Source organism: Hordeum vulgare, chromosome 6H, assembly GCF_904849725.1.
Source record: "Hordeum vulgare subsp. vulgare chromosome 6H, MorexV3_pseudomolecules_assembly, whole genome shotgun sequence".
Taxonomy (NCBI): domain Eukaryota; kingdom Viridiplantae; phylum Streptophyta; class Magnoliopsida; order Poales; family Poaceae; genus Hordeum; species Hordeum vulgare.
In genome coordinates this window covers 536074770-536091375 of record NC_058523.1, presented here as the reverse complement: position 1 = coordinate 536091375, position 16606 = coordinate 536074770, and the positions used below count along the sequence as shown (strand labels likewise).

Sequence of the window (16606 nt, the reverse complement as noted above, 5' to 3'; positions counted from 1 at the left end):
CCGTCATTTACCAAATATATAGGTGCATTAAATAAATAACAGCATTTTAATATAATGATATCAAGCTCATGTCATCACATGAGTTTAAAACACCTGCAACTAACAATGCTAACATTAGTAGCTGAGCAAGCCTACCTAGCCATACAAGTTTGCTAGGAAAGAGAACGGTGTTTAGGCTCATGGCATATGAAGAGGCAATTTAATTTCAGTGGTAGGCAGCGAGCAATATGACATGGAATCGAAACTAACATAACAAGTCTAGAGATGGAATCAAGGTCATATCATCTTGCCTGTGATATCCTCAGCTTGGAATGGTTCTGGATCGTTCTGCACGTACTCTCCTGACTCCACGTATTCGTTCTCCGCTCCCGGTGCTACCCAACATAAGAATAACAGCCAATGAACAGCATCACCACAAAATGCAACAATCACATGATGCATGAGATGAAAGTTGAGCATGCACCACTATTTCTATCACTAGCACAAGCAAAACAAACTACAGCAAGTTTCTGGACAGAACTGTGCACTAAGCTATTTTGACATGCATGAGAATGACATGAACAGATGCAGCTCGTAAAAACGGTGCAAAACCATATAAAGAACATTGCAAACGGAGCTATGGAACAACGGGAATCAACGAAACAAGATATGAAGCTCTACGTGAAAGATTCAACACCACACACACAATTGGCACAAATCTGGTATTCCCAGGTTTCCAAGACATGTAATAACCCAACATGAATGAAATGGAGCAAGGTAGAACACCACAACATCAATTAAGCACAAACTTTGAACAAAATGGCAAAACTACATAATCTGCCAGAATCTGCATCTTAGCTGTTTGGGAGCAACATGCAACATAGCTACAGGTCTTCAAACATGACAAATAATATATGTGGCTGTTGCCAACCAAGAACACTACAAGCACCAGCAAGAATCACATCAAAAGGAATTAAACTCTAGAAGATACAAGGCCACAAACTTTCCCAAAACCATCAGATCTCAGGGACTTAGTGAAAATTCCTGCACCTGAGTTTCTGTTTCTGTTCTGATGCTTTTTGACAGCAATCAAAACACAAGCTACTGGACTCGAAATGATTTGAAAATTGACAGGAAGCTTCACAACAGAATGACCAGCACATCCTCATCTACAGGGGAAGAAAATGTTTCCAGCATCCCAGACTTAGTGAAATTTTCAGAGTTCAAAAATCTGGAATTTTCCAGCCACATGCCCACTTTGTCTAGGCATAGTTTGCACACACATGTCACCAAGAGGTAGTTGACACCACTATGGTGTTGAGCACAAACCCCTACTATTAACACACAAAATCCCATGCCCTTGGGCTCCATCTATACCATGGAATCAAGGACCAAACTTCCAACAAAACTGTAAATGCAACTCGAGAAGGTATTCTTCTAAGATGACAATTACATAGGATGAGTTTCATGTGCACAATGACAAAGTGACATGGGGGTTTGAACCCCATGTTTGTGTCATGCACAGCAACAACACCAACACATATACCACACTATCACTAGCTTCAAGCACAACAAAATACAACTCCTATGCTAACAAGAGAGTTTGCACACCCTCACATATGGGCATGTGATGGTACACACTCTCACATGCACCACAAGGGACACCCTTGGAGTCATGTCACCCTCAAGGTGCAACCCCCACAAGAATCTACCCATGCTTAACTAGTAAGCTCCACCTACACATGCTTATCATAGCTAGCCACCTAGTGCATCACATACACACCCAATACATGAGGTGAGTGGGAGGCATCCACACCCAAAATAACACTCCACTAATCTGAACATGCAAATAATCTACAAACACAACATAGCCCATCTAAAACTCATAAGATAAGGCTACACATGCTCAACTAGTGCAATCCACACACCTTAATGCACACCCACTTCCAAGTAGCAAAACAACTAGCACCATCTCCTATCAAGGGTAATTTTACACCACAAAGGTACAAACACCATAAGTTCACAAGTCTAGCAAACATCATCTATCCTCACTAGTGTGCAAAACTCACACACAAGATCATATGCACACATCTACACCAGCAGGAAAGAAGTAAATAGGCACCTTGCTGCCCAAGCATAAGGAAGAGGAAGAACAAAATAAAAGATAGCAAAATTTAACAAAAACATGCATCAGGGTCCTGGGAATCGAACCCAGTACCTCCTGGTACACAACAACACCACCTAGCCACTACACCACTATCACTAGCTCGACAGTTTAAGGGAAGAGAACAGGGTGTCATATCCCTGATGCTCCTGCGCAGGAAAACCAGTAAAACAAAACAAACAGCGCCGAGGGGGGGAATCGAACCCACACCCTACTCATCAGGCACCCAGCACCACTACCAGTGGACTACATCGCGGCATCTGAACTAATACGCGCGAGAGAGAAAGATGAAGAGACTCTCCCGTGCTGATCTGCCACTCTGAACTAGCCTACTCGCCGGAGACACAGTAGGCAACGCATGCAGACCAACTGCTCACGCCAACGATGACGGGGAGGCTCCCTGGCCGCGGCGCTGCTGGCACGAGGGGGGGAAGCCCTCCTCTGCGTAACACACCCACACACACTGCTCTATGCAGATCAAACCCCTACCACTGCAACCTACTACGCTGCTGCACGAACAGAGGACATACACGCGCCCAGGTCGGATCCGAGCTGGGCTACGGAGGAGGAAGGCAGGGGGAGGCGCAGCCTCACCTTGGGAAGGAAGGGGGGTCGAGTCGGAGACGTTGGCACCGCTGGAGAGGAAGAAGAAGGCCGGAGAGGTTCCTACTGGCGAACCGACGGAGAGGTGGAAGACACCGCGGGCACGTCCTTGACGGGCTCGGGGTCGTCGGTGTGGCCGATCTCTGGGGCTTCTAGCGCCGGGAATGGATCGCAGGGATCCACCCGAGCCCCCGGACACGGCGGCCTTGCCGCTCGACGGAGCACGCAGGGGTAGACGCGACGAGGCACTTCTCTGTTCTCTCTGCTATCCCTACAGAAAGCTTACCTTGGGAAGAAAGGAAGAGATGGAGGGGGAGGAAGGAGATGGCGGCGGCAGGAGGGAACCCTAGTCGAGGGGAGGGCTCAGACGCCCAGCTAAATAGGGGGCCCTCGACGTTTGTGCCACGGCACCGTCAACTCCCCTCTCTCTCTCTCTCGTTCTGACGGAAAGGAGACACGCGGGGGAGGAGTGACGGCGTCAGGAAGGAGGAGGGGGCTCGCTCGCATGGGCTCTAGATGGAGGGAGTTGGGCCACCGAAGGGGGGGGGGGAAGGCCCATGCTACCACGAGGAAGAGGAGAACTCGCTGGGGGGGGGGCTTTTCTATTTAGAAAAACACACAGGAAGGGGAAAAAACACCAGCTAAAACTACTGGGATAAATCCAAAAGGAAATACCCCCTGGACATTTAAAAATATAACCTATTTACATAAAATAAGATCAAGATTTTTAGGAGCAAATAATATTTTACAAAACAGCATTAGTTGATCTGTTTTGTAATTTTATGTGCACCTATAAACATCCATTCAAGACCAGCAACTCACATCTCTCCTCCACCACAATTTTAGCTAAAACATGGGCATTTTTTAAAAGGGAAAGGAAGAGGTGAAATTTTACATAGGGGAAACAAGAGAGGGGGAGAAGGTGGTTGGTTTTGAAAACAAATAAGCACTTGCTAACACATGCTACACTCCACACAAGTCACACATCACATGATCACATGAAATATAACACCACAATACTTACTCCTAGTAAGAACAAATGCAAACATGATCATGACATGCAATCATAAGGTATGGCAAGGAATGATATGTTATGCATGCATGCAAGCAAAAGAAGAATAGAAGGTGACACATGAATTCATACATGCATAGAAACTCTCAAGACAAAGTCAAGGTGGTCCCACATGGAAGGATACAAAAAGGGAAAGTCCTACACTTGGGGCATTACACGGCGGTGGGCAGGCTTGTGGCCTCCCTGGCCGCCCCCTGACCTAGATCTTTGGCCTATAAATTCCCAAATATTCCGCAAAAAATCAGGGGAGCCTCGAAAATACTTTTCTGCCGCCGCAAGCTTCCGTTTCCGCGAGATCTCATCTGGAGACCCTTCCCGGCGCCCTGCCGGAGGGGACTTTGGAGTTGGAGGGCTTCTTCATCGTCATCATCGCCCCTCCAATGACTCGTGAGTAGTTCACTTCAGACCTACGGGTCCATAGTTAGTAGCTAAATGGCTTCTTCTCTCTCTTGGATCTTCAATTCAAAGTTCTTCATGATCTTCATGGAGATCTATCCGATGTAATCTTCTTTGGCGGTGTGTTTGTCGAGATCCGATGAATTGTGGACTTGTGATCAGATTATCTATGATATATATTTGATTCTTTGCTGATTTCTTATATGCATGATTTGATATCCTTGTAAGTCTCTTCGAGTCTTGGGTTTTGTTTGGCCAACTAGATCTATGATCCTTGCAATGGGAGAAGTGCTTGGTTTTGGGTTCTGCCATGTGGTGACCTTTCCCAGTGACAGTAGGAGCAACAAGGCACACATCAAGAAGTTGCCATCAAGGGTAAAAAGATGGGGTTTTTATCATTGGTTTGAGATTATCCCTCTACATCATGTCATCTTGCTTAAGGCGTTACTCTGTTCTTACGGACTTAATACACTAGATGCATGCTGGATAGCGGTCAACGTGTGGAGTAATAGTAGTAGATGCAGAAAGTATCGGTCTACTTGTTTCGGACGTGATGCCCATAGAAATAATCATTGCATAGATATCGTCACGACTCTGCATAGTTCTATCAATTGCTCGACAGTAATTTGTTCACCCACCGTCTACTTGCTTTCATGAGAGAAGCCACTAGTAAACACTACGGCCCCCGAGTCTATTCGCATCCATCGTTTACATCTTCGCTTTTACTTTGCTTTGTTACTTTGTTGCTTTCAGTTCTCACTTGGCAAACAATCTATAAGGGATTGACAAACCCTTCATAGCGTTGGGTGCAAGCTTTTGTGTTTGTGCAGGATCTTGAGAAACTCTTCCGTCGGATTGATACCTTGCTTCTCAAACTGAGGGAAATACTTACCGTCGTTGTGCTACATCACCCTTTTCGCTTCGAGGGAACACCAACGCAAGGCTCCAAGGCCACGGGGGAAATCCTTTGCATACTTTCCTAGGAAGTCCCTTAAGGCGTAGCCGTTGCTGAAGGATTCCTGGTGTCGTCGACACAACTATTTCTGGCGCCATTGCAAGGGATACACAGCAAACATCACATGTCATGTTCTGAATCGAGTTCCCACAAAGAACAAAGAGATAACTCCATTCGAGGAATGGGAAAAGAAAAGGTTAAAACTCTCTTATCTACGAACCTGGGGTTGTTTGGCGAAAGTCAATGTGCCAATCCCAAAGAAGCGCAAGCTAAGACCAAAAACTGTGGATTGTGTTTTTCTGGGATATGCTTTTCATAGCATTGGATATAGATTTTTGGTTGTAAAATCTGAGGTATCTGACATGCATATCGGTACAATCATGGAGTCAAATGATGCGACTTTATTCGAAGATATCTTTCCCATGAAGGATATAGCTACCTCGTCTAATCAGGAGATGCCTAATTCATCAAACCATGAATTAGTCACAATTACTGAACCTATCATTTCGATGGAACACTTTGAAAATATTATGGAGGAGAACAATGAAGTTCCTACCAGGAGCAAGAGATAGAGGACTCCAAAGTCCTTTGGTGATGATTTTCTTGTGTATCTCATAGATGACACTCCCAGTTCTATTTCAGAGGCCTATGCGTGTGAAGATGCTGACTACTGGAAGGAAGCAGTCCGTAGTGAGATGGATTCCATCTTGGCAAATGAAACTTGGGACATCACTGATCGTCCTTATGGGTGCAAACCTATAGGATGCAAATGGGTATTCAAGAAGAAGCTTAGGCCTGATGGTACTATCGAAAAGTACAAGGCACGGCTCGTGGCTAAGGGTTATACCCAAAAGAAAGGTGAAGACTTCTTTGATACTTACTCACCCGTGGCTCGACTAACCACTATTTGAGTACTACTTTCACTAGCCGCCTCACATGGTCTTCTCGTTCATCAAATGGATGTTAAGACTGTTTTCCTAAATGGAGAGTTGGATGAGGAAATTTACATGGAACAACCAGTTGGGTTTGTAGTAGATGGTCAGGAAGGGAAAGTATGCAAGTTGCCGAAGTCTTCATATGGACTTAAGCAAGCACCCAAGCACTGGCATGAGAAGTTTGAAAGAACTCTCACAACTGCAGGCTTTGTTGTAAACGAAGCTGATAAATGTGTGTACTATCACCATGGTGGGGCGAGGGAGTTATCCTTTGCTTGTATGTTTATGACATACTGATTTTCGGAACAAATTTGAATGTTATTAAAGAGGTCAAGGATTTCCTATCTCACTGTTTTGAGATGAAGGATTTAGGAGTGGTTGATGTCATTCTGAACATCAAGTTGTTAAGAGACGAAGATGGTGGGATTACATTGCTTCAATCTCACTATGTGGAAAAGATCTTGATTCGCTTTGGGTATAGTGACTGCAAGTCCTCTCCCACACCATATGATGCGAGTGTGCTGCTTCGAAAGAATCGAAGAATTGCTAGAGACCAATTGAAATATTCTCAGATTATTGGCTCGCTTATGTACTTAGCCAGTGCTACAAGACCTAACATTTTTTTTGCTGTTAGCAACCTGAGTCGGTTTGTCTCAAAACCAGGAGATGTGCATTGGAAAGCTCTAGAGAGAGTTTTGCGTTACTTGAAAGGCACTGCAAATTATGGAATTCACTATACTGGACACCCAAAGGTGCTTGAAGGGTATAGTGATTCAAACTGGATCTCTGATGCTGATGAGATAAAGGCCACGAGCGGATATGTATTCACTCATGGAGGTGGCACTGTTTCTTGGAAGTCTTGCAAGCAAACGATCTTAACAAGGTCAACAATGGAAGCAGAACTCACAGCACTAGATACAGCTACTGTCGAAGCAGATTGGCTTCGCCGGCTCTTGAGTGACTTGCCGGTTGTCGAGAAACCTGTACCGGGTATCCTTATGAACTGCGACAATCAAACTGTGATCACGAAAGTGAGCAGCTCAAAGGATAACATGAAGTCATCAAGATACATTCAGAGAAGGTTAAAATATGTCAGAAAAATGAGAAACTCTAGAGTTATTGCATTGGATTATATCCAAACATCTAAAAATCTGGCAGATCCTTTTACTAAGGGTCTATCACGTAATGTGATAGAAAATGCATCGAGGGAGATGGGTATGAGACCCACAATTTGAGTTGTTCACAGTGGTAACCTATTCTTTGTGATCGGAGATCCCGTGACTTAGATGTGGAAGACAAGTTGTTGGTCAACTGAGAGGAAAGTATCTTTATCATTAATAATACCACTCCATGAAGATGCAATACTTTCCGAAACTGCATGGCAGGTTGATATACATCTTAATATGTTCTAAGTGGCTTATTGAAGCAGAGATGTTATCCTGCAGAACATCTTTTGAAGAACATACCTATATGAGTCTGATTGTTAACGTCACAATCTATGAGAGTAGGGTGCTCTCTAGTAAACTCATGAAAGGTCTCGGAGTATGACGCATAAGCTCCACCCGCGGGGAAGTCCCACGGTAGCCTAGTATCGATCAAACCTCTGTGTGAAGCTAGTTTCGCAGAAAACTTGCAGCTCAAGGCCTAGTCTACTGTTCAAGTTGCTTACTAGTGTAGCATAGAGTTCTAGGTGGAAGTTTAACTTAACAGTTTCCACTGCAGTATCGGTATATAAAACAGTGTTTTGGAACCAAAGGCAATTTTTGTGCGCCTCTGGGATCTGGTGGGGGATTGCTGGAATTTTGTCCAAATATGGGCCAACCCAATATATATGATTTCAGAAAATTCCTAATAAATCCTAAATCCTAGAGGCCCACGCAGCCCATTTGTGCAAGGCAAGAGGTGAAAATGTTTAGTCCCACATTGCTAGTTTAGTGGGAGTTGGACCTCCTTATAAGGGAGGATGTTTCCACACATGTATGAGCTTGAGAACAAGAGAGACATATACGCGCGCTCCTCCTCCGCCGCCCGCCTCGCCTCGTCACGACGCTTCGCGCCGCAGGAATGAGCCGAGTCGAACTAAATTTTTGCCACGCACGACTCGTATACGAAATAACGTTTTTGCTAGTGGATATTAAAAGCAAACGATGCAGTTTCATCGCTGCTGTCTGTTCGTTTCATATCCCGTAGCTCTCTTCGGCTCACGTCGCTGGCCTCTCGCCTCCTTCTCCTGCGCCTATAAAAGAGAGGTCGCTCCTCTCCACAAAGACGCATCAGAAGTTCCACTTGCCACTGGTTCCTTTCTCTGTGCTGCTGCTACGTTCTTCCCCATCCCGTCTTGCGGCGTGCACCGTTCGTCGGGACAGTGGGCCTCCGAAACTCCGTCTCTTCGAGTCCTGTACGGGAGAAAGGCGATAAGGTTTTTGGGGAGCGCTCAGCGCGACTACTGGCTTCCATCATGGACACCGACGATTTCTTCCCGGACGACGACTACTTCCTCGACGTCGACCACCTCTCTGGTAACATGGCCAACGACGACGCCAACACCAATCCTACTGCTGCTGCAACTCAGTACGTACTCATGTTCTTCTTCTTTCAGTTCCTACCGCAACTTTTTGCTATAGTATCTCTTCTAGATATGTTACGTTTCTGCTCATCACTTCATATGATACCTTGTCTATATAGAACGGTTACACATATGTTCTTTTTTAGATCATATGTGCACATATCTTTTGTCATTTCTTCTCTATATTGCATGTCTTCTTCCGTCTTTATTATGATGGTTATTTTTATCCTGGTTTTTCTTTTAATAAAATCTCATGATAAATTACTCATATTTCCAACAAGAGTTACAATCCTTCGACAAAAGTTCCTCAATACACGAGGGACCTCCGTCGAGCCACACAACCGTGGCTTGTTCAGAGCAACTATATCTTGCCAGACAATCTACAAACTATTCTTGAACCTATATAATTTTTATGGAATAAACAATCTATGCATGCCTTTTTTTTTTCCACTGGAAGTGTATATAGGTCTTACTAGTCAGTAAATGTTTGTCGCCAGGGTATTACTACTTAGTTAGTAATGTTTGTCGTCATAGTTCAATGCGCAATTTGTTATCAGTTTTATCTGATGTTACCTGTAATCATGCAAAGACCACCCTAGCTTAATTTTAATCATGCAAAAAAGTCGTGTCGTACATGGTTGCTCGGTATTACCCAAACAAACAAAAAAAGTTGTCGACAAAAAGATGAATCGGACCCGGTCTCCTTAACCGGTCCAACCCCACCCCACCCCACCGGCCCGGCGGCCACCCGAACAATAACAAATCCGCGACCGAATCCACCTCCTATCCTTTGCTCTCTGCCGTCCCCTCCCCAACACGCGTTCCCCACAAATTCCCCTCCACCGAATTCCCCCAAATCGAACCCCAGCGGCGTCGCGCGAGCTCCCCGATCGATTCGACCCGGCCCGACTGATCGCCGCCGGAGAAGAGAAGGGCCGCCGCCATGTGGGCCGCGTCGTGCCTGGCGTCCTGCTGCGCCGCGTGCGCGTGCGAGGCGTGCCGCACCGCCGTCGGCAGCATCGGCCGCCGCTCCGCGCGGATCGCCTACTGCGGCCTCTTCGCGCTCTCCCTCCTCGCCTCCTGGGTGCTCCGCGAGGTCGCCGCGCCGCTCCTCCAGTCCATCCCATGTACGCCGCCCCGCTCCCTCCCCCTACCCTAACCTAACCCGACGACCCTGGATTCGTTTGCGCTCGATCTGACCGGCGACGCTCCTTCCGGTCGCCTGTTGCAGGGATCAACCACTTCCACAAGACGCCGGACCGCGAGTGGTTCGAGACGGACGCCGTGCTCAGGGTCAGCCTCGGCAACTTCCTCTTCTTCACCATCCTCGCCGCCATCATGGCCGGCATCAAGGACCAGAAGGACCCGCGCGACAAGGTCCACCACGGCGGCTGGATGGCCAAGATCTTCTGCTGGGTCGTCATCGTCTTCCTCATGTTCTTCGTTCCCAACGGCGTCGTCAGCTTCTACGGTGAGAGAGAGGCCCTTTCTCCTTCCGCTCACGCACGCAGCTGTTTGTAGGATGGCCCGCCTGATATCTACCGCACATGGTCATCATAATCGTGAATATTAGGATGGATAACATTTGGTTGAATGAAACCACTATTCGTCTAAATGAATGACAAAGCATACACTTACGAATAATAAAATCGTAGGGGACATTAGTTGCCCCTTCCCTCAAAACCCCCGGAAAGGTTTCTTCAGGGGGGTGACTGTTTTGTTTTGCACTTTTGAGTCTACCATGCACTAGAAAATGAATGGAAAGGGTTCGTCTGGGCACTTCTTGAACCAAACATTAATATCAGATGGGGATCACTGAATCAAACGAATAGATGGTAATGTAGAATAACTAATATGCAAAACAATCGTGAATTCTGTGTTATCAAGATATATACTAGTATCCTTTTAATGATGGCATAAAGAAAGGGTAAACAATCGTTAATATAAGAGTATGGAAATTAGTCAAAATGTGATTGAGCTGTTGGCTAGACATTCTATTGCATTAGAAAGGTGTAAAGAAATGTTGGTGCTGTCAGTCGTGGTTATTGTTGTATGAAGTCTGTGTTTGCAAGGCTCTTCTTACTAATATCTTCTCTCTCCCTTGACTTAACTGAATGCGAGCTGATTAGATTTGTTTCAAATTTGCTCCTGCTATCAGAGACATCAACTGTTGCTGTCTATCTTTGCTTATTTGCTTGTTTAATAAAACCTGAGTTGGGATTTGGGATTGTACTGGAGGAGTTATTTAATATTTTTTGAAAAATGGATTATCCTTTTGCTGTCTTATGGATTAATCTAGCTGTTCGTTTCTGTATTCTTTCTTTAGGCAATATAGTACCCATAAACCATTGGCTAATACTCTTGCCAATTTAAACTGTCAACATGTTTTGGATTAGTTTATGCTATTTGCTTTACTGGAAACTGCGTTGTCATCATTATAAAAGTTTATTTTACTGAAGGTGATGCTTACTGTAGTTATATATTTATGCAGAATCAATCTCCAAGTTTGGATCTGGACTGTTCCTACTCGTTCAGGTTGTTCTTCTGTTGGACTTCGTGCACGGATGGAATGAGAACTGGGTTGCTAAAGATGAACAGTTCTGGTGGGTACCTTGTCTTTGTCTTTCAATTAGCTGAGTTTCTATTGGTTAAAGAAGTGCACCTTAGTTCTGTACAAAATATATTTTTACTTGCTCTTCATCAATGTAGGTACATGGCTCTGTTGGTTGTCTCGGTTGTTTGTTATATTGGCTCATTTGCTTTCTCGGGTCTACTCTTTCACTGGTTCACTCCATCGGGACAGGACTGCGGACTCAATATGTTCTTCATTGTCTCCACACTGATTCTTGTCGTTGTATTCGCTATTGTTGCGCTGCACCCAAAGGTATTCTTCTTTTCACATTCTCCTACAACTTAGCTTTTGTTAGTGTCATGTTTGGTTGATCCATAATGTTTTTGCTCACTGCTATGCCATGAAAATTACATGATTTTGTTTGTGCACTATGATAATTACTATGAAGATCTGCTCCTTAGATTTCTTTTAGGACTTTTAGCTTCTAGTTGGGACACAGGCAATCGGTGCTGTTAGTCTATTATACATATGGTGGATGTAGTTTTTTGGTTTACATATGGTGGATGTAGTTTTTTGGTTTACATATGGTGGATGTAGTATTTTGGTTTATATAAAGCATTAATCTGGGTCTTATGGTTTGGGCAGGTCAATGGAAGCTTGTTGCCTGCATCAGTCATAGGCCTCTACTGCACATACCTCTGCTACAGTGGACTCTCCAGTGAGCCAAGGGATTATGAGTGCAACGGTCTTCACAATCACTCCAAAGCTATGTCAACCGGTAGCCTTACATTGGGATTATGCACCACCATCCTTTCTGTGGTCTACTCTGCTGTTCGTGCTGGCTCTTCTGCAACTGTGCTCTCAGCACCAGACTCACCACGCGCCGGTTGGATTTCTTTCTCTGGCCACTGAACTAATTAATTATGTAGCACGCGTGTTGCTACTTGCTGAACTCATTGATGTTTTCTTCAGGTGCCGATAAGCCACTGCTCCCCTTCAGCAAGGCAGACGAGGAGGAAACCAAGGATGTGGCCAAGCCAGTGACATACTCCTACTCGTTCTTCCACCTCATCTTCTCCCTGGCAAGCATGTACTCTGCCATGCTCCTGACTGGCTGGTCGACCTCGGTTGGGGAGAGCGGAATGCTTGTCGATGTCGGGTGGCCGTCTGTCTGGGTCAGGATCGCGACCCAGTGGGCAACAGCAGGCCTGTTCATCTGGTCCCTCGTTGCTCCCCTCCTGTTCCCAGACAGGGAGTTCTAGGTCAACCTGGTTACCTACCTGCTAAGAGTGCATCATCCGTTTGGAGCACCTACGTATCATATCGAACGTGTTTCGGCTGTGATAGCTAAGCTGACTATCTGTATCTGGTCTGTAATATTGTGTGAGCAAACCCATGGCAAGGAGCCGGTGTTTGTGACGTTGTCGAGTCTGGTCCTGCATAATGTGTGACCTAAGGCATTGTTGCCAGTATTTCAACAGTGAAGATACGGTCTTTGGTTGTATATATATTGAAGTTGATCTATCTCTTTTACATTGGTGTGTTCCGTTCTACGAGCCTGAGTATGAATAAAATTCATAGTATGTTATTTTCATGATTTCAGTAATCTGAACAGACCCACTCTATTCCTTTGCTTGCGCTATTTCTTTTCAAATATACACTACGTGGATGAAATTGTTTCTTGAGAAGTTAAAAATTCAGTCTCGGCTTATGAACTTGTCTTGCCATGCAACGTCTGATGGCAAAATGACGCTAGTATATATGAGTAGATATATAAACAAGGGTAAAAACATTAAGTGTTTCTACTAGCTGACTAGATTAAAATGCGCTGAGAGTATAATCATATCCCGGCCTCTAATTATGCTTATTTACAATCTTCTGTGTGTCCTAATGAAGTTGGTTGTGATCAAAGAAACCACGGAGCCACACGCATACGACGCCGCGGCGAGCACGGCGGCGGCGCCCAGCAAGACGGCCTTCCATTGCCTCGTCGCCGCCAAGACGGCCGCAGCGGCAGCCACGGCGGCGAGCACGACGAAGGCCTTCTTCAGGGCGGTGTATCTGTTGACGGTGTCCCTGCACCCCTTGCAGTGCACGACGTGCCGGAAGTATCTATTGGTGGGGTTGGGCGCGTGCTGCGTGCCGGCGCCGCCCTTGGCCGGGAACGACGCGGAGATGCCCGCGGCGGCCCCCGCCGGCGCCTGCTCCACGACGGCCGGCACTGGCGGCGGCGAGATGGTGCTGTGGCCGAAGTAGTATGGCATGCCATGCCCCGCCCTGTCCATCCACCGCCGGTACTCGGCCACCCAGGTGTCCGACGACCGGAGGTTGAGGTAGAGCTCCTTGGTGGGCACCTTCTCCCGGAGCAACACCTCGTTCTGCGACGACAGGAACCCCATGTCCTGCTCGAACACCTTGCACGCGTTCTGGTGCAGGTACCATTTCGGCAGCACCTTCACCAGCGGCGAGCTCGCCGTGGACCCGAACCGGACGAGCAGCATCGACTTCCCCTGCCCGGCCGGCCGGCACAGGAACTGCGCCGAGAAGCACTGCTCCTTGCCGTCCTTGTCCACGAACTCGAGCGTGTTGGAGAGCACGCAGGGCGCCTCGAACCGGAGCAGGTTGCGGAGGTGCGGCGCGCGCTCGCGCCACCAGTGGCCGGCGAAGCCCCGGGCGGTGCGCTCGGCGACGTCGAAGGCGAGCGGCTGCGCGTCCTCCCGCTTGGCCGTCCAGTCGGTGCGGTCGTGGGAGATGGGCACGTGCGCCGGGTCCATGAGGTTCTCGAGCAGGATGGAGTGGTCGTAGGGCAGCTCGTGCACCGTCGACAGGTCCGTGAACCCCGGCCGCGCGTACGGCTCGAACCACGGCAGCTTCTTGGCGTCCGGCGGGCTCGCCGGCGACATCCACACCCACACCACCCCCTGCGAGTCCCGCACCTCGTAGTTGCGCGCGCACGCGTTCCGCGGGATCTTGGCGCCCTCAGGCAGCTGCACGCACATCAGATACACGAATCAAGTATTGAACTTTCTCATGCTTTTGCACTGATCCAGGAATGAAATTGATTCAAACCTGTGGGATCTTGACGCACTTGCCCTGCCCGTCGAACTGCCAGCCATGGTAGAGGCACTCCAGCTTGCCGTCGACGAGCTGCCCTTCTGACAGCTTGGCCAACCTGCAGACCCATTGGCCATGTTTGGATCATGTGATCAGTTACAAGATCGGAGCTACACGATATTACAAGATGAGTTATAGATCATGGTAGTCTCTGGTCTGGTTTCATCTGCCCGAAAGGAAATCGATCTCTATGTTTTGATGCACGAAATGGGCTATTGTTATTCTGAAAAGAGATGAACACTGACTCGGTCACTGAATGACTGAAGACTGGTGATCGAGCGCGAAAATCAACCAGGGATTATCACTTTATCAGACAGAGAGAGCCGATGATGGCATGGGACTTGGGGGGCACGCAGACGCAGGTCATGCATACCTGTGCGGGCATCGGTCCTCGTGGCAGCGGAGCACGCCGTCGGCGTCGCGGTAGAGCACGAGCTGGCGGTCGAAGACGGTGAGCGGGAGCGCCGCGTCGTCGGGCACCTCCTTGGAGAGGTAGAGCGGGTACCACTCCTCCCGCCAGTCGTACCTCCCGGCCGCCTCGCTCCCGTCCTTGGGGAGCAGCACGCCGTCCTCCTGCGCGCCGGCCTCCTCCACCGCCGCCGCCCGGCACCACCCGACGGCCCGGCTCCTCTCACTCCTCCCCCCGACCCCCTGCCACCGCACGCCGCGCGCCGGGCTCGTCGCTGCCGACGAGATCTGGAGCGCGGCGGAGGAGACCGCGAGGAGGAGGGACGGGCGCGGCAGCGCGGTGGCGGGTGGAGGAGGAGGCGTCATGTCTGGTCTCGTCTGGTTTGGTTGGCGCACAGAGCTCGCGCGGTCGATGGCCCGGATAGGAAGACTGTAGTGGGCTCGTGGGTTTGCATGCAGACACACGACTCTTTGCTTCCCGCTACGTTACACGTACGTGGGACTCCAGAGAGGTTCTGGCGAGTTACCTGTGTCCCTGTCATGCAAACCGGCGACGGCGAGACGGCGAGTGAGTTTCACACGCGTCTCCTGGACGAATTCGACGTTATGCGATGAATTAAAAAATGTTCCACGGACAGAGTAGATAAGTTAATGACCAAGCAAAGGGCGACCTATCAGGAAGTGACCAAAACATTTACGGTGTACCCTATCACCCTTTTTGATATGAACGTCTATGTTTGAGGTGCTTTGTACTCCCTCCGTTTCTAAATATAAGTCTTTTAAGATATTTCTCTAGAAGTCTACATACAAAGCAAAATAAGTGAATCTATACTCTAAAGTATGTCTATATACATTCGTATGTAGTCCACTAATGAAACCTTTTTAAAGACTTATATTTAGGAACGGAGAGAGTACTTCAGATGAATTACAGTTTTGCCGATGTCAGTTCGGTGAAATTTAGCCAAACCAATCAAATGAGATATAGGCACACCCACAACACACCCACACCCCCACATGACACGCCCTTTTGGGTAGGAGCCCATCATCGACTCGAAATAGCTGAAGGCAGTGATGTCAGGGCAGATTAGGGCCACAATGTATCCATTGGGCAAGGACATAGCTTCGGCGCCATCTAGGGAAGACAAGAGTGCGGAAGAAGGTGGGTTGAGGCGGGGAGGTGAAGAAGAACCGGGTTGTGGTTTTTCGTCCGAAGGCCCAACCTAGTGTCAAAAACGTTCTTATATTATGCAATGAAGGAAATAGAATTTCAATGAAAACATATACTCCCTCCATTCAATAATATAAGTCTTTTTAGAGATTCCACTGGAGGACTACATACGGATGTATATAGACATACTTTAGAGGGTAGATTCACTCATTTTGCTTTGTATGTAGTCCCTTAGTAAAATCGCTTAAAAGACTTATATTTAGGAACGGAGGGAGTACATATTAATATAGTCCAGCAGTAACTACATAATGTTTTAAAATAAAGGGCAGGCATGTTTAAACCCGGCTCAGCGAATTTTCTCCAAAATGAAGCAGGTGCACTACACCATCCCTCCGAGTCATAAGATTTTTTTCAAAGAAAAAATATAAAACTTCCAAAAATTCCCATCTTTTGCAAGGTGAATTTTTGATATGATACGTATATCGTGAGTACAAATATAAATTATAAGTGGATTGCTCGCGAGCTCAAATGTGCCCTCACAAACAGAAAAAGAAAATATAGTTAATAAATTAAAGAGAGTGTAAAGTATATAATTCTGATATTTTTTGTTGGCAACAAACAACGAAGAGTTGTCTACATCCATGCAAATTTTCGTGGAGAAAAACATTCCTCAT

At 47.2% G+C, this 16606-nt stretch overlaps 2 protein-coding genes across 2 annotated transcripts; one reads left to right on the top strand and one right to left on the bottom strand.

Moving 5' to 3' along the window:
* The first annotated feature begins 9409 nt into the window (after positions 1 to 9409).
* LOC123406316 (probable serine incorporator) lies at positions 9410 to 12775 on the top strand. Its single transcript, XM_045099801.1, has 6 exons — positions 9410 to 9797; positions 9902 to 10141; positions 11162 to 11273; positions 11380 to 11554; positions 11888 to 12128; positions 12215 to 12775. Exons 1-6 carry the CDS (start codon positions 9614 to 9616, stop codon positions 12502 to 12504), a joined length of 1242 nt encoding a protein of 413 aa, XP_044955736.1. The 5' UTR covers positions 9410 to 9613; the 3' UTR covers positions 12505 to 12775.
* Positions 12776 to 12978: 203 nt separating this feature from the next.
* LOC123406315 (protein TIC 55, chloroplastic) lies at positions 12979 to 15240 on the bottom strand. Its single transcript, XM_045099800.1, has 3 exons — positions 14730 to 15240; positions 14312 to 14414; positions 12979 to 14229 (listed from the first exon to the last, which is right to left on the bottom strand). Exons 1-3 carry the CDS (start codon positions 15128 to 15130, stop codon positions 13111 to 13113), a joined length of 1623 nt encoding a protein of 540 aa, XP_044955735.1. The 5' UTR covers positions 15131 to 15240; the 3' UTR covers positions 12979 to 13110.
* Positions 15241 to 16606: the final 1366 nt, after the last annotated feature.

Coding starts and splice junctions, on each gene's coding strand:
- LOC123406316 (XM_045099801.1), top strand. CDS start 9,614: ATGTGGGCCGCGTCGTGCCTGGCGTCCTGCTGCGCCGCGTGCGCGTGC. Junction 9,798..9,901: donor GCTCCTCCAGTCCATCCCAT/GTACGCCGCCCC, acceptor CGCCTGTTGCAG/GGATCAACCACTTCCACAAG. Junction 11,555..11,887: donor TTGTTGCGCTGCACCCAAAG/GTATTCTTCTTT, acceptor TGGTTTGGGCAG/GTCAATGGAAGCTTGTTGCC.
- LOC123406315 (XM_045099800.1), bottom strand. CDS start 15,130: ATGACGCCTCCTCCTCCACCCGCCACCGCGCTGCCGCGCCCGTCCCTC. Junction 14,415..14,729: donor GAGGACCGATGCCCGCACAG/GTATGCATGACC, acceptor ATGGGTCTGCAG/GTTGGCCAAGCTGTCAGAAG. Junction 14,230..14,311: donor AGTGCGTCAAGATCCCACAG/GTTTGAATCAAT, acceptor ATGTGCGTGCAG/CTGCCTGAGGGCGCCAAGAT.